At 39.2% G+C, this 26,332-nt stretch overlaps 1 protein-coding gene across 5 annotated transcripts in view; it reads right to left on the reverse strand.

Annotated features, from left to right (window-relative positions):
- Nucleotides 1–945: 945 nt before the first annotated feature.
- LOC104106827 (DNA ligase 4) overlaps nt 946–26,332 on the reverse strand; it is a 39,660-nt gene continuing 14,273 nt past the window's right edge. Inside the window, exons 12-27 of one of the 5 annotated variants that reach the window (XM_009615461.4) lie at nt 17,930–18,005; nt 14,831–14,955; nt 14,715–14,749; nt 14,561–14,619; nt 9,329–9,412; nt 8,833–8,928; nt 8,709–8,757; nt 8,359–8,446; nt 8,030–8,236; nt 7,556–7,681; nt 6,921–7,020; nt 6,710–6,815; nt 6,439–6,569; nt 6,159–6,323; nt 3,195–3,350; nt 946–1,871 (exon numbers count right to left, since the gene is read on the reverse strand). In XM_009615461.4, coding sequence (XP_009613756.1) covers nt 1,175–1,871; nt 3,195–3,350; nt 6,159–6,323; nt 6,439–6,569; nt 6,710–6,815; nt 6,921–7,020; nt 7,556–7,681; nt 8,030–8,236; nt 8,359–8,446; nt 8,709–8,757; nt 8,833–8,928; nt 9,329–9,412; nt 14,561–14,619; nt 14,715–14,749; nt 14,831–14,955; nt 17,930–18,005 — 2,300 coding nt within the window. In that variant the 3' untranslated portion in view covers nt 946–1,174. Of the gene's footprint in view, nt 1,993–3,166; nt 3,351–6,158; nt 6,324–6,438; nt 6,570–6,709; nt 6,816–6,920; nt 7,021–7,555; nt 7,682–8,029; nt 8,237–8,358; nt 8,447–8,708; nt 8,758–8,832; nt 8,929–9,328; nt 9,413–14,560; nt 14,620–14,714; nt 14,750–14,830; nt 14,956–17,929; nt 18,009–26,332 lie in introns of all 5 variants that reach the window. The other 4 variants (XM_033658806.2, XM_009615460.4, XM_009615463.4 and 1 more) reach the window with 4 other exon arrangements.

Genomic DNA, 26,332 nt, shown 5'->3' on the forward strand with positions numbered 1-26,332 from the left:
TTATCTTTGATCAAGATGTAAAAGTATTCCTATTTTTTGATTTGGAGCACAAATAGTCCTCATTGTTTGCCAAAGCAGTGCATTTTTTTTCTCTTTCCAAAGGGCAGTAACTTTTTAGCCGGAGAGAGGTGCTGGTCGTGATGTTTTTCCCCACTAAACCCCATATATCTATTCTGATTGTTTCTTTAAAGTGGGAAAGTTATTTCTGTACATCATAATTGATATTACGGTCGTACCTTTATATAACAGTCAGTGGCGGAGCTAGAATTTTTATCAAGGAGTATTAAAAAATAAATAATTAGTTATATCGAAAGTCAAGGGGAGTCGACGTATAGTAAATATACATAAAATATAAAAAATTATCTAGCAATATAGTATAATTTTTCGGTGAAGGGGTGTCACTTGACACCCCTTGGTTCAATGTGGCTCCGCTACTAATAACAGCCATCCTCTTTAATTTCACTTAACTATAACGGTCAAATTTTCTTTGAAACAAATTTTTCATATTATATTATAATATATATTCTTTAAAATAATACTTCACTATAGTAGCTAAAAAGTTTCGGAATAGATATGACTGCTATAGTGAGGTTTACTGTATATTGCTTCTGGAACTATTCATTAGTCTCAACAAGCATCATACTCTTGGTAGCAGTTACAGGATACTCCATTATGCTTCATTAAGACAATCTGTATGTGATTCATTCTATTCACCTTGAATAACAGATCTTTTTATTCTTTACTATTTTTTAGAAATATTCTTTACTATGCCGCAATAGTTGATGCTCAGCGATCGAGGTACAAGTACCTCGCTAATTAAAGCATGATTTCGACCTCTAGTTTCTGGGATTTGGTTTTTATTTATTTTGTTTTACAGCATCAAGTCTGTGCAAATGAGAGAGTTTCTTTGCATAAATGATTATATACAAAGACACCAGAGCTAGGTCTCTCGGATCGGAAGAGAAGATGCATAGACAAAAATATCATGTGACCGCAGCCCATTAGCTGCTCTCAGTTTAAAAAAAAAAAAAAAACTCCCATGGTTCCAACTTATGAAACATTGTTTGACTAGGCATGAAGTTTAAGAAAGAAAGTTAAACTTTTGACACTTGTGACCTAAAAAAAGTCTTAGATATTTGTGTGGCCGTAAATCATATACATGATATAAAGTGTTTCACCAATCTTTGAGCAATTCACCAGCTACGTCTTTATAGCTAACTTTCTTTTTCTTTTTAGGACTAGGATTAGCATCTGCCTCTGGTTTGTCGTCTTTTACAAGACTGTCCACACTCTGGCTTGGCTTACTATCCAGGTGGGGTATCATATGCAATAACATAGCTTGGACTGGATCAACAGGGTCTTCCAGCTTACCACTGGCAATATTTCCACTTCCGTATGAAGTTTCGTGAGCTTCGTCCAATCTTTCACGGCTCCTACTGCATTCAGAAGTGCCTTGTAGAAATGTTTCACCATGTGGTGACAATTCCAAATCATCTGCAACATCCTTATTCTGAATTCCTGAGCCATGCTCTGCAACATTTTCATGGCTTCCACGAGTCCCAGCAGCCCCGTCACTCTCACCATTATGAAGGTGTTCACCTGAAGTGGCACTTTCATCGGATTCATTTTCATGAATCTTAGCACGTCTATTTGTGGCCTTGCGTCTAACTCTCCGTGGCATGTTGATTGCTGGTTTTGCTTTTGCTGTAGCAGTACCAGTAGGTCTTAATCTATTTCTCTTTCTATCCCCCTTAGGTAGCGTGATGGCTTGGCACTGGTCTGAAATTCCTTCTGCTTTGATTTGTACTCCGTGATTATCAGGGGAAGATGCTCTTTTGCACTTTACGGTTTTTCCTCTTAGCTTATCATGTCTATTAAATCAGAGAAAACATCGGCACCGAGTAAATTGGCTAAACACAACCAAATGCCAGCAAAGAAGAAGTTCATGCATGCTTGAATTTACTAGCAGAAGGTTCTGCATTTCTAGCTTTCCTGGGAAAATATTTTTTATAGCAAAGCTAGTAAGTTCAAGTATGAGAAGATGAATATGTACAAATTATAGGACAAAAGATAGGTAAGTTGGCAGCAGGAATCTCGTTGCTAGGACTGCATTTCTCAATTAATTGACTCTTTGTTATGGAGATAAATATCCTACATCCTTTTTCACTTTTGACACACAATTTCCAGGCACAAAATCTACCTATATTGGAAAAAGTATCCTCTAGAAATTCCTTCGTCTAACAAAAATTTATTTCAGGGCTCGTACTATCCACAGCTCAATATTACTTCCCAATAGTTGGTTCTTTAGGCAACTTTCCACAGAAGCATACCAATTATAAGTATTTTTCAATTCTCGCCCAAGTGCTGGTAAGACCCAACGTGGATTTTTCTATCGCCATACAATTACTTCTTCCTATTGGCAGATGCAATTACTGTAGTTTCTTATCAACATCACTAGCAGCTGCATGTATATTATCTCTTATTAATCTTTACCAGCATTATACTATTATCATTATTATTATACTCTACTCCGTATATTATAATCCTCTATTCCACATACAGTCAAACACTATAATATAAAGTCTCATTCCTATCCATATTTTTCACGTATCGACTGCCTATTATACTAATATAATCTTTATTTTCATTATACTATTATCATTATAATTATACTCTACTCCGTATATAGTCAAACTCTATCATATAAAATGTGAGGGTCTCATTCTTACCTTTATACTCATCTGTCCATATTTTTCGCTTATCGGCTGCCTTTTTGACCAATTTTGGAGCTAAATTGGATTAAGATTAATTCATTTTCCAAAAACTAAAATATACATATCCAAAAACTGCAGGACACATACTATACATCGGAATTTTACTCGCATAAGAAAGACGACAGAACATATTTTAAAATGGGAGAAGCTACAAATATTTTGGAAAGAAGTATCTTCCTACATGTTATTTAGTAGGTAAAAGGTAGCATATCTGCATAGCAAGCAAAGGAGCTTCCCTTATCAAAAAAGAAAAAAAAACAACCTAAGGAGCTTCCCTCAAGTATGGCTGTTGGCATACCTACCATCCCCCCCAAACAACAAAACACACACACGATTATGGAAGACAAAAATGAAGAGAAATAACTCCAATATTAAATACACTAACTCCTTACCATGATCTATAAGTAATACATGACTGACCTCTTCTCTGAGATTGACATTTGAAAATTGCTAGGCTTTAGGCTGTAACTATCCTCGTGCAACTTCTGGTCCTCTTTAAAGGAATCCTCCAACCACCTTGCCCTGACAACGTGCAGCTTTGTATTGTACAAAACATGCTTCTCTGCCTCTGAGAAACTGAACTATGAAAGATTAGGAAATTATCAAGAATAAAAAACGAGAGCATATTTCTTATCCTCATTCAGTAAAAGAAAAACATCATCTGTCATCAAAATGTATGCTGGCAGACACAAAATTACATGGTTTTGAGTAAATTAAATATTGCATGATACTCTACATTTAGTTTATCAAGCGTCAACTTCTTCATTTCATCATTGAATCGGACTTGAGAGTAATTCATTTTTCATATGAGATTTGGATACTTTGAAACTATATGAGAAATACCACAAGTTGCAGTTATTTTTTATTTTATTTTTTGATAAGATAAGTAATAAATATTGTTAAGGCAAGTACCAAGATGGTACTGCAAACAAACAAATTTACAACAGTACATAAACCACCATATAGCACACTCATCTCAGTGAATCTAAAAAGTCTAAAACATCATAGAAGTCTTCTATTATCCTCTCCTTACACCATTGAAATAGATTTTCTAAACAATTATACTTTACAACTGCTATCTGTTTCCTCTCTCCATCAAAACACCTCCTATTCCTTTCCCACCATATACTCCATAAGATTAGGGGTGTCAAAATCAGCCCAAACCCATTTGACCCGCCCAAGTTTTAATGGGTTGGGCATGAGATATATTAATGATACCCAACTAAACCCATTTATTTTTCTAGCCCAAACTCAACCCATAATTTAGCTCAAACCTGACCCGTGAATAATTTCTTCCATCCGCTTTTGTAGAACTCTTTTGTATCTTTTGCACAAAGACAGATTGGTGGGTATTTGAGAAACAGTTGCGGTGATCATATGTTTTTGTTTTTTACTTTCTTATTAGTAAGGAAAAGAAAATTTTACGTCTGACACATGTTTAAGAAAGGATGAATATAATTTTTAACTCACGAGCCAGGAGTTACTTCTTTGTTTAAATATTCTTTTTATTGAAATAAAAGAAAATACTTTTTCTACAACAGAAAAAGAAAGTACTCATTTTGTAAAAAGAGAAAATATTTTTTCTACATCATAAAAGAAAGTACTCTCTTTGTTGAAACAAAAGAAAATACTTTTTCTACAACATGAAAAGAAAGTACTCATTTTATGAAAAAGAAAATATTTTTTCTACATCATGAAAAGAAAGTACTTATTTCATTGAAATGAAATAAGTACTGATTTAGCTAGGGATTACATTCATTTCCTTTTTTTTATTTTATTTTGAAGGTTGATCGCACTTACTTTGGAGAGGGGAAACTATCCAAAAAGCAAAGAACGGTTACAAAAAGGTTGGTAAAGAAAGTGGAGAACATTTGAAAACACCAAAAAAGAAAGTGAAACAATTTACTCTTTAGCAAAAACATGTGAAAACACCAAAAAAGAAAGTGAAATAATTTACACTTTAGCGAAATTGGAGTAAAAATAGATCTATGAAATTAATGCCATAAATTAGTGTAATATAAATACAGACATTCGACATAAAAAAATATAAATAGACAGACTTGTGTTCAGAAGAGGATATGGGGTTGCCCAAATGGACTAGGGAAGGACACAAAATTAGATCTCATTCCTTTGTTCTCCCTGTAATGCAGGCAAGCTACTGTTTGCAGTTATTGGCATCTGGTGAAAAGAACTAATATAGCGCATCAGATCTCTAAAATTTCGTGATAATCTTAAACGTATCATATAACCTATAACCTGAACAAAATGATATGGAGGTTCAAGTCTCAACAAGTCTTACTACTGATCTGACTAGCACATACACAAAGAGGATAATAACTTAACCACTTTGCACCAGTTAACCTATGGGAATATCAATAGACAGTCAACAGAAATATGCCTAATAATGGAGAAGTTTACATGAAAGATTTCCAGCTGAACATTGTGTTATACCTTCACAATCAATATATCTTTTGGGACATGACAAAGCTACTCGATAATAAAAACAATGATCTTCAATCTTCATAGACAAGAATATTAACCAACACATTCTAACGGTTGTTGTAGATGGACCATATTTAACTAATGTTGCAGGTGGGTTTTACTACCTTTATTCAACAACAACTACTATGCCTCAGTTCCAAACAAGTTGAGATCGGCTATATAAATCCTCCTCTATTTAAACTCAAATCATGTCATCATCATACTTAATAAAATAAAAACAAACAACAAGTCAACATATATAAATAATAGTAATAATAATAATAATACTAGAATTTCTCTAACTAAAACCTATTCCCAACTAGTAGAAATCACCTATATGGAATTGTTTTCCTTTCCATTTTTTTTTTGATAAGAAATTGTTTTCCTTCCATTGTGTCCTATCTTTCACCAAGTCTACATTGATTCCAAGAATTTTTGGTCTTTCGATGTGATTTTAGGTCTACCCCATCCCCTTTTAACACCTACACTCATCATAGTTCACACCAACAGACCAGTCATCTGTAGGCCGATGTATGACATGATCAAACCATCTCAAGCGATTTTCTCTCATTTTATCCTCAATGTGTGCTACTTGCACCTTCTCTCAGATGTGGTTATTTTAATTTATCTAGTCTTGCACCACTGCACATCTATCTCATCATCTGCACCTATGCAACACTCATCTTGTGGATATGTCGGACTTTAGCAGCCCAACATTCACTATCATAATTTCCCAAGAGAATTATTAGATATAAAATCTATTTTGCAACTTGAGATAAAATTACAAGTCACAAAGTCTACAAAATGAAAGAGGTTGGTAACCACTAGGATGCCGATTTTGAAGTTTCAATATAAAAGGTGATCATCTTACTTTCTGCAAAATAAAGTAGATAGGTAAATTACCTATTTAAAACTTCATTGAAATTTACATCAAAGTCTGGTAGAGACATGACCACCACATGGGTAGCATGACAAAGATTGCCACCAACTTTCCCACCACCCACAGAAATTTCAACTTTCATCCTTCTCGTAGCGAGTTCCACTAAAGCCTTGCAATCTGAATATTTCCTGAAACACATAGCAGAGCCATTAAACCTCTACCAAATAACAACCACATCGACATACTGATACCCAAATAGAGAATCTAATTCCACAATTAAACAGAAAAGATAGAAATTCTCACAAACACTGCTCTGGAATGAAAAAGTAAATGCAGCAACCATGAAATCGAGCCCATTTATCCTTGGGACAGTACTTTTTCTTGTAGTACTCAACAGTTTTGGAGTATTCGGAGTGTTCTATGTCGCTCAAAAGCTGAAATAAGAAAGACATAAAACGGACATAATCAAAGAAGATAGGCAGTCAGCTGCTTGCTAAACAGTTTATAGTAACTGCTCCTAATGCTGAAGCTATACGTATAATATTTTGTAGCAGATAATTATACCAAAGTATACCTTTCTAATGTCTTTGACGCTGAGGTCAGAGTAGAAAGAATCAGAATATTCATCCACTTCTGCTTCCAACTTTCTCTTTGTTGAATCAGAAAGGAAAAGAAAATACCTTCAGCAAGAGTCAAGAAAGAAAAGTCAAAGGAATCGCAGATCACATGGAAATCCAAATACAGGAAGAGAGAACAAGACGAGAAAAACTGAAATGCAAACTAACTTTGGCTGTAAAGGAAGGAGCCTCTTTTGCAGACAGCAATCAAAGAGCCAAGAGCAGTGAATAACATCTCCATGAAGTTTTGCAGCTTGAAACTTGATACCTGCTTTTACAACAAAAACAAATCCTAGTAATGTATAGTGGACCAAAGCTGATATGGGTTTTCACATGAACTTTTCTATCTCCACACACCATGTGTTTTCTAAAGCGAAAAGCACAAAAAAAAAGCAACAAGCTACATGAGGCTTGAGCGAAAGAGAGAAGTGAAGTGCACGCTTCTGTTGAGTGAAGTGCACAATTTACATGAAATTTGATAAAATATCAAAAATATCAATCAATTAAGTACAATAAAAGTTAAATTGCAACTAAAATAACTTATTTCAACATCAAATATACTAAATGTTGATACTAATGACTAATCTAACTCCTGAAAGTTGAGATTCAAAGAGGTGACTGATTCTCGTTGGAATCAGTTTATGCTCTATTGTTGAAGCACAAACTTCTCTAAAGAGCATGGCTTCACCAATGAAGGGATAACCGCTCGCTTCATCGCTTCAAGCAACAACGCAGTGGCTTTAAATAACAATGCATGCAGCTGGGGGGGGGGGGGGGAGGGGGTAGGGAGAGAGAAGAGAAACCTCTATTTTCAGCTGCTATACAATGAGTAACTGCGTTATTCAAATTCATGGAGAAAGAACCCCCATGCTCGACCACCATTTTGTGCATGGAATCGAGTGTATGCGATGAAGGCACATTAGCAAAATCTGGTATCGTCAAGGATATCTGTTATACTTAGGTGACAAATATTTCTTAAAATAATTTAAATATATGTTAGCATGTAATACGACTGACAGAACATGCAATAAGCACATAGAGCTAAAAGTTGAGCCACAAAAGCTAATTCTCCCATCCATTCTTAAGGCAGAATAAACTTAAGAAACAACTGACAAAATTCTCTGTTCTATGATACAAACATCACGTATGATATGACCCATTGACCAGACTAAAGCAAAAAAAAGGACCAAAATTACAAAGTACATCTTACAGTTAAAACTACAAGACAGCTTAGTAACCAGAGTATATTTTTGCTTTGACATCATAGATGAGGATACAGAACACCATGCTAGAGAACATTGAGGTTTCACCCTTGATGTGAGACACGTCAGTCTGAACAAAATGAGAAGGAACTGCAGAAACATTCTTTTTCCCTCGTTTTCTTGACGACCTAATGGTGGCCTTTGGTTCATGATCCTGCCCAATTCCATAATCTGCCTCCCTCTGTGTGGTACCATTGCTCGAATGTACCAGGTCAACAAATGCTGGGACAGGAATAACAAAACATTCTGCTATAAGTAGAACACGAGAATAGAATCAAGGAACATAATAAACCAGACAAAGTTGCAAAAATAGACATCAAAAACCAATGTAACAAGACACTAACATTGCACATCAAGACACTCATGCCAAGGCTTGTCATATCTCACTCGATCAATACGTGGAAATCTCAAGCTGTATGGAGCAGCAAATACCTGGAAAGAACAGAAAATGAATTTTACTGATCAAACTTTCATCATCACGTTGGAGAAATAGGCATACTGGAATAGATAAGAGTGATGCGGATTTCAAGCGTCTCATAAATTGATCAATTCACGCACCTATTGAGTAAATAATTGAATAGAATAAATTACAGAAAACAAATTCCCCAGGCTTTCAACTCTCACTGCTATCATATGAGCAATAAGCATATATTGCTAACAAATGGAGAAGGAAAGACTTCTACTCCAGCTGTACCTCAGTTCTTATTGTTCTAATGTCACTTGTAATCGAAACAATGATGGATCTGCAATGATACACAGGAGTCAGATACATAATTGCATGATTAACACCAATTGTGAGATTCGTCAAAGTGGCCTACTTCTCTGGACTTTCAACCCACACGTCTGGTCGCTCTTTTGCATTATTTGTTACTTGATAAAACGCTGGTGGTGCCTGCTTCGGGTACTCATACTTCCTGCCAAAAGGAATGCGCCAGTATTAGCACGATATGCAACAAACTGAGTATTCTGTCTAAAGTAATCTGCCTAATCAAAGATCCATGCAGCTTCGTATGGACTATGTTATATAGACATTTAAAATTCTCTTTTTTATTTTCCAAATCTTCAAACATTTATCTGAAAGAATATTAATGTGGATAATAATGTCGGTGGCCAACCAGAAGTCCACTGATAACAAAAGCACTTTTACCGAAATTGGTATCCTCTGCAACTCTGACAGTCACCAAAAGTAAAACACTATAATTCTTTTCACTAGATAAGGTGCAACAAGCAAGAAAAGCATTCTTGGATAGTGCAAGAACAAAAGGTACAACAGAAAACAATATCCAACTCAAGCTACATCGACGGAATTCTTGCCTGAAATAGGGCTTTAATCGAGTTACTATGGTATTACGTTCCTCATCAGAAACTCCAGTGCCCACTCTGCAAAAAGAAATGAACCTGCAAAATTATGCTAAATTCAGAATCCACAGAGTATTGCAGTATAGGGAAATACACATCAGTCATCCTAATCCAAATGATTTAAACTCTTTTCACTATTAAAAGACGTTGAAAACCTTTCAGAAAACTGAAAAGGCTCATAATCCCACTGAATTACTTCACAGAATGAAAGTCAGATATAGATATGATGCTTTCCATGCTAGATATAATCTCAAACTCAATGTTCAAAGATATAACACTGTAATGCTCAAAAAAATGTTCCTTTTCCTGAAATCTAAGGCTAATTAAACTAGCTGATGCAGTATCGAGTATAACACTTACTCAAGACCGACTATACATCAGTGGTGAAGTCAAGCTCAACTTATCTACGGAAGCAGTCAAAAGTCAAATCTCAAGCAACATACAATTCCATTACCAATCATTAAATCAACAATTACTCCTGACTTTGCCAAGAATGCTTATTAACAGCCAAGGAATGATGTTCAAAGAAAACAAACTTATTAATAGGATCAAGATGATAGGTTATGTCTCCTCTCTGGTGTAAGTCATGATATTAACACAATGATGCAACAAATGACTCTATTGATAGGACTACAGTTACTATAATAGCCAATATATACAGCAAAAAATTTCTTTAGAGAAGTTATATAACGGAAAGAAGAATTAAGTCTAACAGATAACAGACTATATATGTATTGCTAATGAAATGGATCTTAGACCTAACTCAGTCTCAAAAGACAAAAGCTAGTATAACGTGAGAATTTTCCAAGACCATATAAGAAGACAACAACCATTCTCTTAAACAATGTGGAACACTTAACACTCTGTTGTACGGTCAGCAATGGACGTCTAGTGTGTGGATTATATAACATAGGGGCCCAAAAATTGGTAAACCAAGAATATGGATGGGTCTAGCTCAGATACCATGTTAAGAAACCTCAAAAGCTAGTTCATAAGATGAGGACTGCCAATTATATAAGGAGACAACAACCCAGTGAGAATGCACGGGAGAAAAATCTATTATTGATATTCTGTTTAATTATAATACAATGAACCCTATTTATACAATACATATCATAATCCTATTCTATGTGAGACTAGGACTAATTCATATTATGTACATAACTATCTAACACTCCCCCTCAAGCCGGTGCATACAAATCATATGTACCGAGCTAGTTACATATGTAACTAATACGAGGACCAGTAAGGGACTTGGTGAAAATATCTGCAAGCTGATCATTTGACTTCACAAACTTTGTAGCAATATCTCCTAAGAGTATCTTTTCTCTGACGAAGTGACAGTCAACCTCAAGGTGTTTAGTTCTCTCATGGAACACCGGATTTGATGCAATATGAAGGGCAGCTTGGTTATCACACACAAGTTTCATCTTGCTGACCTCACCATATTTCAACTCATTAAGCAAATGTTTGATCCAAACTAGCTCACATGTTACAGCCATTGCTCGATATTCTGCTTCTGCACTAGACCGAGCAACCACATTCTGTTTCTTGCTCTTCCAAAACACCAAATTACCTCCTACTAAAATACAATATCCAGACATAGAACGTCTATCAGAAGGTGATCATGCCCAGTCAGCATCTGAGTACCCAACAATTTGCTCATGACCTCGATCTTCAAACAATAATCCTTTACCTGGAGCTGATTTTATATATCGAAGAATGCGGACAACTGCAACCGACATACAAGGCCACTAGACTCCCCCTGAGCAACAAAACCAGGTGGTTGCTCCATATAAACCTTATCCTCAAGGTCAACGTGAAGAAAAGCATTCTTAATGTCCAACTGATAGAGAGGCCAATGGCGAACAGCAGCCATGGATAGAAAAAGGCAGACTGAAGCTATTTTAGCCACGGGAGAGAAAGTATCACTGTAATCGAGTCCAAATATCTGAGTATACCCTTTGGCAACAAGATGAGCCTTAAGTCGATCAACCTGGCCATCAGGACCAACTTCGACTGCATACACCCAACGACAACCAACAATCGATTTACCCGAAGGAAGAGGAACAAGCTCCCAAGTACCACTCGTATGTAAAGCAGACATCTCGTCAATCACAACATGTCGCCACCCTGGATGATACAGTGTTTCACCTATAGACTTAGGGATGGAAACAGAGGACAAAGATGTTACAAATGCACAATGGGGTGATGACAGACGATGGTAACTTAAACCGACATAATGGGGATTAGGATTAAGTGTGGTCTGTATACCTTTCCGGAGTGCAATCGGTTGACTAAGAGGAGACAAGTCCGCAGTATTAGCAGGGTCAGGTACAGGACGTGAATCAGTTGGGCCTGATGCTGGGCGTGGACGACGATGATAAGTCAGGAGTAGTGGAGCTGTAGAAGGTTGAACTTGACTAGGCGGTGGAACTGGAGCTATAGGTGGTGGAACTTGAGCTATAGGTAATGGAACTGGAGCTGGAGCTGTAGGTGGTGAAGCTGGAGTTACAGAGGAAGATGAATGGGAGATAGTGACTGTATCTCCAAAAAAATGGAACTGGTAGCACCTCAGAAATATCTAAGTGATTACCTAGACCTGTGAAGTATGATTGGGTTTCAAAGAAGGTAACATCAGCAAACATAAGGTACCGCTGGAGATCAGGAGAATAGCATCGATATCCCTTTTGCGTTCTCGAGTAATCCAAAAATACGCATTTAAGTGCACGAGGAGCTAACTTATCTTTTCCTGGAGTAAGGCTATGAACAAAACACGTGCTCCCAAAGACACGGGTGGAAGAGAGAACAAAGGTAAGTGGGAAAACAGAACAGAGAATGGAACTTGATTCTGGATAGCTGAAAATGGCATATGATTAATAAGATAGCAAGATGTAACAACTGCATCCCCCGCAAACGCAACGGAACATGAGATTGTATGAGGAGGGTACGAGGAGTTTCAATAAGATGTCTATTCTTTCTTTCAGCTACCCCATTTTGTTGGGATGTGTACGAACAAGATGTTTGATGAATAATCCCATAAGAGTTCATAAACTGCTGAAATGGGGAAGACAAATACTCTAGGGATTATCACTACGAAATATGCGGATAGAAACCCCAAATTGATTTTGAATTTAAGCGTGGAAGGTCTGGAAAATAGAAAACTCGGATCGATTTTTCATCAAAAATATCCAAGTGCACCTGGAATAATCATCAATGAAACTGACAAAGTAGCAGAATCCCAGGGTAGAACTGACCCAACTAGGACCCCAAACATCGGAATGGATCAAAGTAAAAGGTGACTCTGCTCGATTATCAAGACGTCGAGGAAAATGGAGCGGGTATGCTTACCGAGCTGACATGACTTACACTCTAGGGTGGGCAACTGAGATAAACCAGATACCATTTTCTGAAGTTTTGACAAACTGGAATGTCTCAACCGTTTATGTAATAAATCTGGTGAATCAGTGACGGACAAGTTGTTGAAGGAAGACAAGATGTGAGTCCATGTGATTTTGCAAGGACAAGGTAATAAAGCCCATATCATTGACGCCCGGTACCAATGATCCGCCCTGTACTACGTTCCTGTATAAAAACAAGGTTATCAAGAAATAAAACAGAGCATTTAAGTGATTTGGCTAAGCGACTAACGGCTATGAGATTAAAAGGACTACCGGGAACATAAAGAACTGAATCTAAATGTAAGGAAAGAAGTGGACTTGCTTGACCTATTCCAGTTGCCATGGTTTCAAACCCGTTGGCCATTGTGACTGTTGGGAGAGATTGAGAACATGAAATAGTAGTGAAAAGAGATTTTTACCAGAAATATGATCAGATGCACCTGAATCAATGACCCAAGACTCAGAGGTTGCTGATTGAGAGACACAAGTCACGCTACTATCTGTTTGAACAACAGAAGCTATCCCTGAAGATGTCTATTTTACATGCTTTGTACTGAAGGAACTCAATATAATCCGGTAAAGAAACCATCTGGATTGGATCCAATGAATTGGATCCAACGGATTGTGAGTTAAAGGCTTCTGATACGAATGCCATTATAATGTGGTCAGAATTTGATTTAAATTGGATGGGTAGGCTCGGATTTGCGAGGAGAAGACACTGTCCTGAAGAAGTTTTCCCAAAATCTGGCCGGAAACAATCACACGCCGGCGGGTGGACGTCGGAGCTTCGCCGGAGAAATTCTTCCGACGTCACGTGAGGGCGCGTGCGTCCTTTTCTGTCGGAGATTTTTTTATAGGTTGGTTGCCGAGCTCTGATCTACTTTCTGGTGGTGTTGGTTTTTGCAAAACACTAACGGATAGTGGTTTTTTACTTGCGGCAAACATGTGTTTGCCGAAAAAAGACTTCTGGTTGACTGATTTCTCTTCCCGGAGTCGTTGGATTTTATGCACAGCGATAAATCTCTCACGATTGCTATTGAAATGTGGATCCTCTGGCCCAGCCATTGTGCAGCTTTTGTATAGAAACTAGGGAGTCCATCTCAACCTGAATGAGTCTATAACCCTCCTTCCAGAAGCTAGTAGTTTGGCTAAAAACAGATAATCAGAAACCCATTCTCTCAACTAATGTGGAACACTTCAAAAGTAAAACTAAGAAAAAGGAAACAATCCTTATGTTTCTTTTAGACACATTTTGTTTCTTTTAAATGCATATCACCCTCTAATAAAAATTAGCAAAAGATTATTGTCAAGTTAACATTTGCTTAAAGTCTTTGCAACCTTTCAATTTAAAGACTTGCTATACTTAAGAATAGCAAACATTTCAAAGTAGAGATTGGAAGAATAGGCATCTCAACTAGAGTACATATTGGTGCATACACAAATTGACCAAAACACTACTCTCCTCACTAAAACTTGTATGACATAGTTACTTTGTAACATCTGACATCCGTTCATGAACTCTTTTTCCAGAACTTGTGAAATAGATCTTCAAGTTGGTATTTGTTTAAGTTTTTTGAAACTTTATTTGCAAAAACTGTTTTTTGAAGCTGTCATTTCCAGGTGCTTTTCAAAGAATTTTCTAAAATTCTTGTTCCACTCGCAAAATCATAAAAGAAATGACAAAATTTTCACACGCATTCAACTTCAACAAACTTATTTTTCAAAAGAGAGATAAATATTTGACAAGATAAGGCGACTCTTTCTTTTCAAAAACATATATATATACCTTCTGGGATATGTATTTGGAGCCGGACGCTCTGCAAGGCCAACCAGAAATTGAGCTACCTAATATCCAATGGCAAATTTAGAGTTTAACTCATAAAAATATAAACAAATAAATGGACAAACAAATAAGTAATGTAGAAGGTGGAATCTTCCACCTCTCCTCCATGGCGCCCAGAACCATAGTAGCCTCCTGTTGACAATGTAAAGTTAGCCTGGAGAGAATACTTGGCACAAAAAGCAGAAACAGAAACCTTCCATAAGCAGTACAAACCAATAATAAGAACATCCAAATCAGAGCCAGCTCGAACATATTCAGGCTTCAACTTTAGCCATTTTCCACTCCGATCACTGGGTTCCCATTTTGAAGTTAGGTCTTTCAAAACAATTCCTTCATCTCTGAAGAGACCACCAATTATACGTATAAGAATTTACATAACTACTGGGAATAACAGCTCACATTAAATCAAATAAGAAACTCATACACTAATAATCATTAGCAAACTTAGTCATTATTCGTTAAACTATATCCCCATGCCTGACGGGAATATCTGTAGTTGAAACTGAATAATACGAAACTCTTGACCAATGGCCAGATCTCTGGTTTACTCACCCACAAGCTTAAGCCCTAGATATCCGATCACAAAGATTATATATATATAGAGAGAGAGAGAGGGGGGAACGAAAGAAGAAAAAAGGTCGAGGCCTAAACCCAAAACCTCTTATTCGTGGAAGTGAACATTCCCTTAAAAACCTCGTGTAGAAGCACAGCACCACCGAGAATCTCCGGTAATCATATCAAGAAAAATCTAAATAGATCCACGATACTTGGAGCTAATTACATTGCAGAACTCTTTGCTGGAATAAACCAGACAGATAACCACTACACTTTAACAGGTTTGGACAATGAGATAGCATAAATATATAGATTATACGCTAGTAAGTAGTAATATACATATATTACTATAACGTTTTTTTTGATAAGTTCATTTATTACTATAACTTGTTGCCCTTACCTCCTAATGTGTATTTCAAGGTGTCCAAGAGGTCACCTCTTAAGGAAATTAACTCATCTTTGGAGAAAAGCATGTTACTTTGATTATCAGTACAAATATATTAAGCATATAATCAGTACAAATATATTAAGGTAGATATTATTTCATGCTGTTTAAAATCAAAGGATAGACAGCATGACAAATAATTGAGGTTCCAATGGATGGTCAGGAACTGACTGTTAATTGGAGTTCAAAGAGTCGGGTGGTCACCCCCTCAGTCCTTTTAGGCCACCTGCTGGACCAAAACAACTAAAAGAAAAGGGAAAAGGACGCTTCACCACCAACAACATTGACTGTTTTGTACCCAATAAACAATGGACCTTGGGCCTAACTCAACTCCAAAAGCTAGCTCATAAATTGAGGATTGCCAAGAGCATGTAAGGAGAGAACAGCCCATTTCCATCCCTATTTAGGATACTTAACATTCCCCCGCACGCCACTGGAGCATGGATAACATAACATGGGGACTCAACATTGGGTAAATCAAGAATAAGAATGGATCTGGCTCTTATACCATGACAAGACATGGACCTTGGGCTTAACTTAATCCCAAAAGCTAATTCATGAGGTGAGAATTGTCCATGACCATATAGGGAGACAACAATTCATTTCTTCCACCAATGTGGGACACTTAAGGGAAAGCATATATATCTGCATATACTCTTAAAACTATAATTTGTAGGTTCTTTTGGAAGGTAACATGATATATCATTGATTAAAAGTAGATGATACATTGCAACTCAGTGCAGAAGATCAAACTAAATTGTGTTCTGCTTTTTTGTTTTTGGTGTAAACTGGTTTACAACTTTACATAGAAGATACTATATCAATCCTACAAATTCTAGAATCTTGCTAGGACTGCAGAACAGTTTCTTCTCTCTTTTGCTCACTTGTAAATATGGTTTTCAGTACAACCTATGTACAAACCTCTTTAATATATACAAATGTTACCTTCTCAAAAAAAAAAAAAAAAGATGATACATTGTAAGTAGAAATCCTAAAAGCATGAATAGGAGTTCAGCAACGAAGAACATTTCACCAAAAGACAAAGCTTAAAGAAAAAACTCGAAAGGGATTGAAAATCAAATGCACTCTGTTATATGTCTCCTCATTTGCCAAGAAAAAGTAGCTAGAATCACCAGTCAGTTACCGAACTTTGATTACTCCTATAAAGGGCAGCCCGGTGCACTAAGCTCCCGCTATGCGCGGGGTCCGGGGAAGGGCCGGACCACAAGAGTCTATTGTACAAAACCTTACCATGCATTTCTGCAAGAGGCTATTTCCACGACTCGAACCCGTGACCTCCTAATCACATGGCAGCAACTTTACCAGTTACGCCAAGGCAAACTTTGATTACTTCTATGTTACAGGTAAAAGAAATTCCAAGTACTCCAGTAAGAACCAATTCTTAACCACAAAAAACGAAGAGCAGAAGTTAGACGCAAAAGCATTTGTCTCTGCATCTTCGCCTTTTGTGACATCTTCCTTTCCCCAGTCACCCAGTAGTTGAACAGTAGCGATGCTACTGCAGGTAGCACATAAGATCTCTAAAAGCATAGCTGCTAATAGATCATCAGATAATTGTCAGGTAATTTCACAAACTTGTTCTGAAATGAACCAAATTTATCACATATATTAGGCTCTCGAAGAAGGGAAATCAGATTCAAAACAAATACAGCCAGAAAATATGATGTCTGTCCATTTGACTTTCCAGTAAAAGCTAGTTCTAAAAAGCAGTGAACACATGAGAGTATAAAGTCATTCTTTTCTTTCCTCATTCGCAAGATGTTACACTTCCAAGATTTTAGCTTCAAAATTAGTTTGAAATGTATTTGCAAGGACCATTTTTGAAAATACACGATGTTAATCTGGCTGTTGCACAGCCATGAAGCCAGAATATATATCCACAATCATACTTTCTGCATTTTATGACGCACATATTTTCCTTAATCCCTCAAATTGCAATGCTACTAGCCAAAATAATTTTTGACATAGAAACTATTCTCCAATCAGTTCTTTAAAAGTTTCAAGTAATTCTTCCATGCATTTGAACATCAAGAAGCAAGATCTCATTTTTACCTTTGAACACCAGCAGCTACATGTGTGTCCAGGGAAAATAAAAATAATATATACACACACAAACACACACACACACTACATATATATACACACACACACACATATACATATATATATATATAAAGAGCAAAATGGAAACATGCTCAAAATATCAACTTCAAATCTATTACTTATGCCACTATATGTAATACAAGAGTCTTGTTGATTCGAGAAAGTTAGAACAGAAACACAATGCGAACCTGTTCTCAACAGTTTCTTTAAAGAATTTATCAACATCGTCAACACTATGAGCAATGATCGACCAACATGGCTCCCCTGTTAAGCAGTCAAACAATAAACAAATAAGAACACAACTAAAGCAAGCAATATATGCAACTTCCACTTACTATGGTTAGAAGTTAATACTATTATAAAAGAGGCAGTTTGTTTTGAGGAGTTTCCCATCGTCCTACCTGCTGACATATGAGCAATTTGGGAATTTCAGTACAATCATGCTGCGAGTACTACACATTTGTGATGTGAAAGTAGAAAACTTAGCTGACTCTACAAAAAAAACAGGAACTTATTCTTACTAAAAGGCGTGATAGGACCACATGTAAGGACTATAAGGTTATATCAGGAGAAGCGATGACCACACAGCATAGGTTGGTGGTCTTGGATGTAAACTATAAAGTGTAAGGGGAGAGTGAGGAAGGAGACAACTTGCAAGCAACCGAGAACTCAGTGGTCGGCATTAAAGGACGCTAACCAGTTAGCTTTTCAAGAAAAACTAGGGAGGAGGGAGGAGGGACTTGGAGGGTGACAGAACATCCCATGGAGGAAATGTCAGGTTGCATTAAAAGAGTAACAAGCAAAGTGTTAGGTAATTCTAAAGGTGTAGGACCTCGGCATCATGAATATTTGTGGCGGAATTAGGAGGTGCAAAGAGTTATTAGAGCTAAAAAACAGTGCTATAGGAAGTTATCAAAAGCAGAAGGTGGAGAACCTTTGCAGAGTACAAGAGAGCTAAGAGAAAAGCTAAGAAAGCTATTAGTAAAGCACGAGAGGAAGCCCGAGATAGCTTGTGCAAAAAGCTAGGAACACATGAAGGGAAAAAAGAGATGTTTAAACTAACACGATTGATAGAGAAGAGAAGGACTTAAATCAGGTGAAGCGTATTAAAGACGATTCTCAACGAGTGTTGATAGGAGATAATGAGATCAAGGAGAGATAACAAAGGCTACACTGATCAATTGTTCAACTTGAACCATGATAATAACATTCTAGGTCTCCAAACATATGTGCACAATAGAAACTTTAGCTACACACATAGAATTAGGCCAGCATAGGTAAAGGATACGAGGTAAGGGATGCCATGAAACATATGGGAATTAGAAAAGCTCGTGTTCCAGTTGGTATCTCCATTGAGGTTTGGCAGTGTCTTGGAGAGGTTGGAATAGAAGGCTTAGCAAGCTATTTAATGTTATACTAAGAAGTAGTAGGATGCCCAACGAGTGGAGAAAGAGCATCCTAATTCCAATTTATAAAAACAAAGGAGACATTCAAAGTTGTGCAAACTATCAGGACATTAAAGTTATGAGACATACAAAGAAACTCTAGCGAAGAGTGATAAAGCGTAGATATTACAAGAATGACAGAGAATCAATTTGGATTTATGCCCGGTAGATCTAAAATGAAGGCTATATTTTGCTAAGGAGATTGATGGAAGTTTATCGCGAGAGGAAGGAAGATCTGCAGTTTTGTACATGGTGTTCATTGATCTGGAAAAATCACATGATAATAGTACTAAGAAATGCTCTTAGTGGGTGTTGGAGAACAAAGGAATTCATATTTTAAATATATATAAATGCCAAAAAGAACATGTATGAAGGAGTCGTCATTAGCGTGAGAACAGTAGTAGGAGATACAAAGGAGATCCTCGTAGCCTGGGGTTTGTTCCGGCGATCGGCATCAACCCCTACTTGTTCACTGTAGTTATGGATAAGCTAACCAACACAATATAAAATGACGTCCCATGGTGGATAGTAATTGCTGATGATTTTTTTTTTATAAGGTAAATTGTATTAATCAAAAGGGAGAAAAAACTCCCGCATATAAGAAGTATACCAAAAAGTAGAGAATTTGCATCAGAACATGATTCTCTACAAAAGACGCCTAATCTTCTACACACGTAGGGGCTATATGTGTGCACCAAAAAGAGATCAAAGATAAAAGACTATTCTTAAGGTGTGAAAACGGAGACTCAATCCCCTCAAAAACTCTCCTATTTCTCTCTCCCATACTATCCACATGAGAGCTAACGGGGCGAACTTCCACGCTTTTTGCTTGCTTCTTCTACGGAAACCGGCCCAGCTATATAGCATTTTCTTTACAGTGTTTGGCATCACCCATTGAACACCAAAAAGATTCAAGATTTCCCTCCACAAACCCCAGGACAATGCAGCAAAAGATGATCAACTTCTTCCCCTAAGCTTTTACACATGTAGCACCAACAAGTGTAATTCCTCTCTTTCGCAGATTTTCAGCTGTCAAGATCACTCCCCTCGCTGCTAGCCACGCAAAAAAGCACACCTTCGTGGGCGCCTTAGGAATCCAGATCGATGAGTATGGAAAAGTGGCCTCCTCTCTCGCCAACATACTCTGGTAAAATGACTTTACGGTGAACAAACCATCGCCACACAACCCCCATCTCCAAGAATCGCAAGATGGATGGGGCTTGTCTTGCCCGTATAGCAGTGCCAACAAATTTTGGAGCTCCGAAATCTCCCAATCTTGCATGTTCCTTCTAAAAGAGAGGTCCCATACTACCCCTTCATGCTCCTTGCGAATCTATTGGACCATCAATTCCTTCTGGTTTGAAACTCTGAAGACGTGGGGGAAAGATACCCTCAGAGTATCCTCTCCACACCACCTGTGAGTCCAAAAGCTGATTCTCCTTCCATCTCCCACCCTGTAAGTGATGTTGCCATAGAAAGCTTCCTAGTTCTTCATGATGTTCCTCCACATGTCACACCCGAACGGTGTTGTGATTGCCTTGGTCCTCCAACCCCTCCCGTATAATCGTACTTTTCTACTATGACCTCCCTCCATAGAGCATGCTCTTCTACCCCGAATCTCCACAGCCACTTCCCCAGCAAAGCTCTGTTGAATACCATAAGGATCTTTTATTCCAAGTCCACCCCACTTCTTTGGGGAAGTGACTGTCTGCCAATTCACTAGATGAAACTTTCTAGTTCCATCCGCCGCATCCCAAATAAAATTCCTTAGAAGCCGCTCCAGTTTTTCTGTGATGCTCGCAGGAGCTTGCAACAGGGACAAGTAATAGGTAGGGATACTCGACAAAGTGCTTTTTATAAGCACTTCCTTACCGCCTTTTGACAAGTACCGTTTCTGCCAGCCTGCTAATCTTTTCTCAACCCTTTCAATGACTGGATTCCAAACCGTAGTATCATTATGCGAAGCGCCTAATGGTAGACCCAGTTAAGTAGTGGGAAGAGAGCCCAACTTGCATCCGAGAACATGAGACAAAGCATCAATGTTAGCAACCTCACCCGCCGGGAAAATCTCACACTTGTCGAGGTTGATTTTGAGTACTATCTGAAACCACTGCAGTACCTGCTTCAGGCAGGTCAACTGATCTATAACGGCATCACAGAAAATCAGGGTGTCATCCGCAAAAGGCAAATGAGAAACTCTTCGGGCACTGAGCACCCCGATCGGAGCTGAGAATCCTCCCAAGAAGCCTCCACCCGCCGCACGATCCATCATTTTACTCAGAGCATCCATCACTAAAATGAATAGTATGGGGGATAAGGGGTCACCTTGCCTGAGACCCCTGGAGCTGCCAAAGAAACCACACGGGCTACCATTAACCAGGACAGAGAATCTGACTGAGGAAATGCAGAACTTGATCCATCCCATCCATCTTTCCCCAAACCCCATCCGCTTCATAATGAAGTCCAGGAACTCCCAATTGACATGGTCGAAAGCCTTCTCAAGGTCCAACTTGCACAGTAAGCCGGGTTCTCTATTTTTCCTTATGGAGTCTACAAGTTCATTTGCCACCAGAGCAGCATCCAGGATCTGCCTAACTTCCACAAACGCATTCTAGGAGGACGAAACAGACACGTCAAGAACCTTTTTGAGTCTGTTGGAGAGCACTTTAGAAATAATCTTGTAAATGCTCCCCACGAGACTGACAGGCCTGTAGTCTCTGATACAAGATGCGCCTTCTTTCTTAGGCACAATAGTAATAAAAGAAGCATTGATACTTCTCTCGAAAGCACCATTCACGTGGAAATATTCAATGGCTTCCATCAACTCCCACTTAATGGTGTCCCAACAGAGCTGGAAGAAGGCCAAGAAGAAACCATCAGGCCCGGGGGCCATATCACCAGCACAACTCGAAACAGCATCGTGCACCTCCTCCTCCTCGAAAGCTCTTTCTAGCCACTCATTGTCTCCCTCCCCTATGTGGTTGAACTCTATTCCCCCAAAGTATGCCTCCAACTAACTTCCTTTTTGTATAAGTTCTCATAAAACCCCACTATCGCCCTTTTTACCCCTCCTCCCTCAATCCTCACCTCATCCACAACTAAGGACTCTATGAAGTTTCTCCTTCGATTTGCAACCGCAACCCTGTGGAAAAACTTGGTATTCGAATCCCCCTCCTTTAACCAGAGCGCCCTTGATTTTTGCCGCCAACTAGTCTCCTGAGCTATTGCTAACTCGACTATTTCCCTCTTAACCTCCCTCAATCTCGCTTTCTCAGATTCATCTAGCTCCCTCGCCCCTTCGCGTCTCTCTAATTCCCCCAATTCATGCATAAGCTCCCTCATTTTGACCTCTACCCTCCCGAAGACCTCCTTATTCCACCTAATAATATCTCTCTTGAGCAATTTGAGTTTCTTCGACAGACGGAATGAAGGTGACTCTGATACCCTGTAACTTGTCCACCATTCTTTCACTTTGTCACCAAATCCTGGCACTTTCAACCACATGTTCTCGAATCGGAAGGGAGCACGCACCCCCCTCCCTCTGCATCCATCTAGCAAGATAGGCAAATCATCCGAAGTCGGCCTAGGTAAGGGAATCTGCAGCATATTCGGCACCAGCTCATCCCAGGAGGGCGATATCAGAAATCTATCAAGTCTAGACCTTGAGTTGGAATCCTCCGCCCTGGCCCAAGTAAACCTTTCCCCTGATAGAGGAAGATCAATGAGAAAGTGATCATTGATGAAATCAAAAAACTCCTGCATAGCCCCCGAAATCAGAGTACACCCTAATCTCTCCTCCGGGAATCTAATAGTGTTAAAGTCTCCTCCTATAACCCATGGAATGTCACATTCCCCCATAATATTGGCCAGTTCCTCCCAGAAAGACACCTTGGACCCTTCCCCTACCGGTCCGTACACTCCCCCAAATCCCCACTCCACCCCTCACTCTTTCTTTGACGAGAGCTGCTAAAGAAAAAACTACCTTCCTAATCTCCTTTACCTCCAAGCTTCTATCATCCCACATAAGTAGAATGCCCCCGGCACTTCCCGTTGCTGGGACCCAGTCATATTTCACCCAACTACCTCCCCAGACACTTCTCATGATCGCATTCGACAAAACTTTCATTTTGATCTCCTCAAAACAAACTAGGTTGGCACCCCACTCCCTAACTACCACTTTGATGATGGCCCTTTTGTTTGGGTCATTCATCCCCTCACATTCCATGAAAGAATCTTAACTTTCATAAGTAACAATAGCCCCTATTTCCCCACCCCCCATAGCCGAGGTCCCTTTCTCCCTGTCACATTCCCGGCCCCTTCTTTGATACACCACTACATCCCCTAAGTTATTTTGCTCAACACCTTTACCCAACTCCCTTCCTACACATTCGTAAAAATACCGTTGCTCAATCTCCCTCAACAGTTCTAGCACCCTATCTTCCTTCCCTTCAAAAGAAACACCTAAGAACTTTTCAAAGTTTAATAGTTTATCCTCCATCCAGAAGGACATATCCCCTTCTCCAATCCGTGATGAAATTGGCCATGCGTCTTCTGTAAGTACCTTTTCCTTGCCCCTACCGGAGGAATGCAAGACCATAGCATTGCTAGCAATAGGAACTTTAGGTGCCTGGTGGATCTCGTTGTTTCCTTGATAGGCACCAACCTCTGAAATTAATGCCTCTTTGGCAGGGTATCGTGATGGAGCCCTTGGCGTCATATTAGTTGGTATTACTGTCCCGCCACTGACATCAATTGGGGCCAGCGCATCAATCTCTCCAGAAGAGGAAGAAGATTGTATTGTAACCTCAGCACAGCTAAGCACAGGGGGAGATGAGGGGGCGATGGAGAAGATTCATGAGAAATTCAGAGAATGGCCATTCAGGAAGGCGCTTCCCTAAAAGCAAGAAATGTGAGCAAAGTTAAGCTTAAGGGATTGTATGTGCTAGTTATACTAAGTGTCACCCTCGCGAGTAAGGAAATTTGTTATCCTTGGTAGAGAAGGATTACCGCGAGGCAATCAAGGGTCATCAATGATGTGAAAAGACGCCAAAGATGAAAAGGTAAAACATCTATAGGTAGATCCTCGTGGCTCCAACTCTTAGTACTCCCCTAAAGGGGGGAATATGGGTGATGTGGCATTAAGTCGGAATTAAGTGGTTCTAGTAACTATGGAATGGTGAAGGAAGAGGGTCCATCAGAGGTGGGGGGCGTGGAATAACACCACCAACTTTAGCCGGTGCTGCCCCAGGAGCAGTGGCCGAAGAGGGGCACAGGTCACTAGAGCTTGGTGAAGAAATACCACTGTGTGAGGCATCATTGGCAGAAGAAGAAGGAGCGACTGTTCCCATATGCTTAGGAGCCTTATCAGACGCGGCTTGATATAATCTGGGCCCCTTAGGATCAATTCTAATAGAATTGAAAAAAGTTGTTGGGCCCATATGTCCCAAACCTATACTTGCTGAAATCTTGCTCGGCCCTATGATAGTTAAAAGAGGATCGGCCCATTCTGCCTTTCCAACCCGCATCACTAACTCATTCGCATTTTTTCCTCCTATTAAAATTTTGTCTTCTTCTCCCAAATTCAAACCTCCCATCACTTCTCGATCTAACGTCTGATTCCGGCTTAGTTCACTGATCCGGTGAGCCCTCCCCTCCCCTCAGAGACTGATTTCCCCTCCCCTCCCTTCTATTTGACCTTCCTTTTTCTTCCGCCACTATCACAGGCATAAAGATGGGGCGAAATTCAGGGCTCAACCAAACCCTATAACTCAAGTAGCCATCTTCCACCACAGTGGAGACAGGGATTCTGCCCCCTTTCCTCACCACAATCCCCACTCGCGAGAGATCGTGTAAGCTGCAAGTGACATCAATAAAACCCCCACAGATTTCCCCAATCTTCTTGAACAGGTCAAGACACCAAAGATGCACCGGGAGATCCACCATGTTGACCACCAATGATTCACCGGTGAAACGAGGGTCGAGACACTCATCGTGCTCCACCCATCAGTCTAGCTTTAAGAAGTTCCCATCGAACCACCTGTTTCCTTTGACAAGAATTTCTGAAGCTTGAGACTTGTCGACAAAATGAAAGAAATATTGAGTGTCCCCCAGTTGCGATATTTTCAACCCGTCCTTGACATTCCATGCCTCTGCTGCCCAGTTCCTAACAGCCTCTGGAGAACCAACCCATTTGGAGAAAGACCCAATGAGACTAGATTCAAGAAACCCTTGTGCCTGAGAGTGTGCTCCTCAGACAGCGAGAAGTGCGGCTCCTGCCCTACGTCAAGCTTCCGATGGCATCTTCTCCCAAGTTTTAGGGTTGGCCAAGAGGCAGCTTTGATGAAAGACATGTTCTCCAGTTTTCTAGATTCTAGAGAGAAGAAAGAGCTTCTCTCTGTAGAATCCATCATATTCTAAATGCGGCTGTCCCAAAAAAGAAGTGAGTTCTGGCCGGAAAAAACCTCAAAGGCTAGAATATCAGTAGTCACAGTGGATGAAAACAGTATATAGTAAGGGAAGAAAGTTTTCTGGTACTGAACAAAGGAAACAGTCGCCGGAATCTGGGGTTTAATGGCCGGAAAAAGAAAAGTTGTCGGATTTTGGTGAAACCGAAACGGGAAGGCTCGGAAATGCCTCGAGAAGAGGCTGTCTGAAGAAAAAAGTTTGAAAAAGTCGCCGGAAAAAGCCGCACGCGCCGGCGCGTGGCTGAGATCTCGCCGCAAAAACAGGCGAGTTGGCCGCGCGTGGGGGCTCGGTTGCCGGAGAACTTCACTGGGGTTTGGACGCGGGAAGCTTGGCTCTTGATGGGGCGGTGGTATCTTAGGAAGAAGAAGAGAGAGAAGAGTCACGGGGAGCGTGACCAGAACAGTTCATATAAAAATTTAAAAAAATAATCATCCAGAAGCTTTTACTAATTTTGTTTTTATTGATGTAATATTACCAAAGAAAGGACAACAAAGATGTATAATTTTTTGAAATTGGTGGGACATGAACGTCGAGAACTAGGGAACTCCTTAGGTGCTTTCTAGAGTTATATAGATTTCAGATTTCTGCAATTAACTTAATTATGGGGTGGACTATACTAGTCACATTTCTAGGCACATACTCTTGAGTCTGAACAATATAACAAAGTTCACAGCATGAGAC

The sequence above is a fragment of the Nicotiana tomentosiformis genome, chromosome 11 (assembly GCF_000390325.3).
Source record: "Nicotiana tomentosiformis chromosome 11, ASM39032v3, whole genome shotgun sequence".
Taxonomy (NCBI): Eukaryota; Viridiplantae; Streptophyta; class Magnoliopsida; order Solanales; family Solanaceae; genus Nicotiana; species Nicotiana tomentosiformis.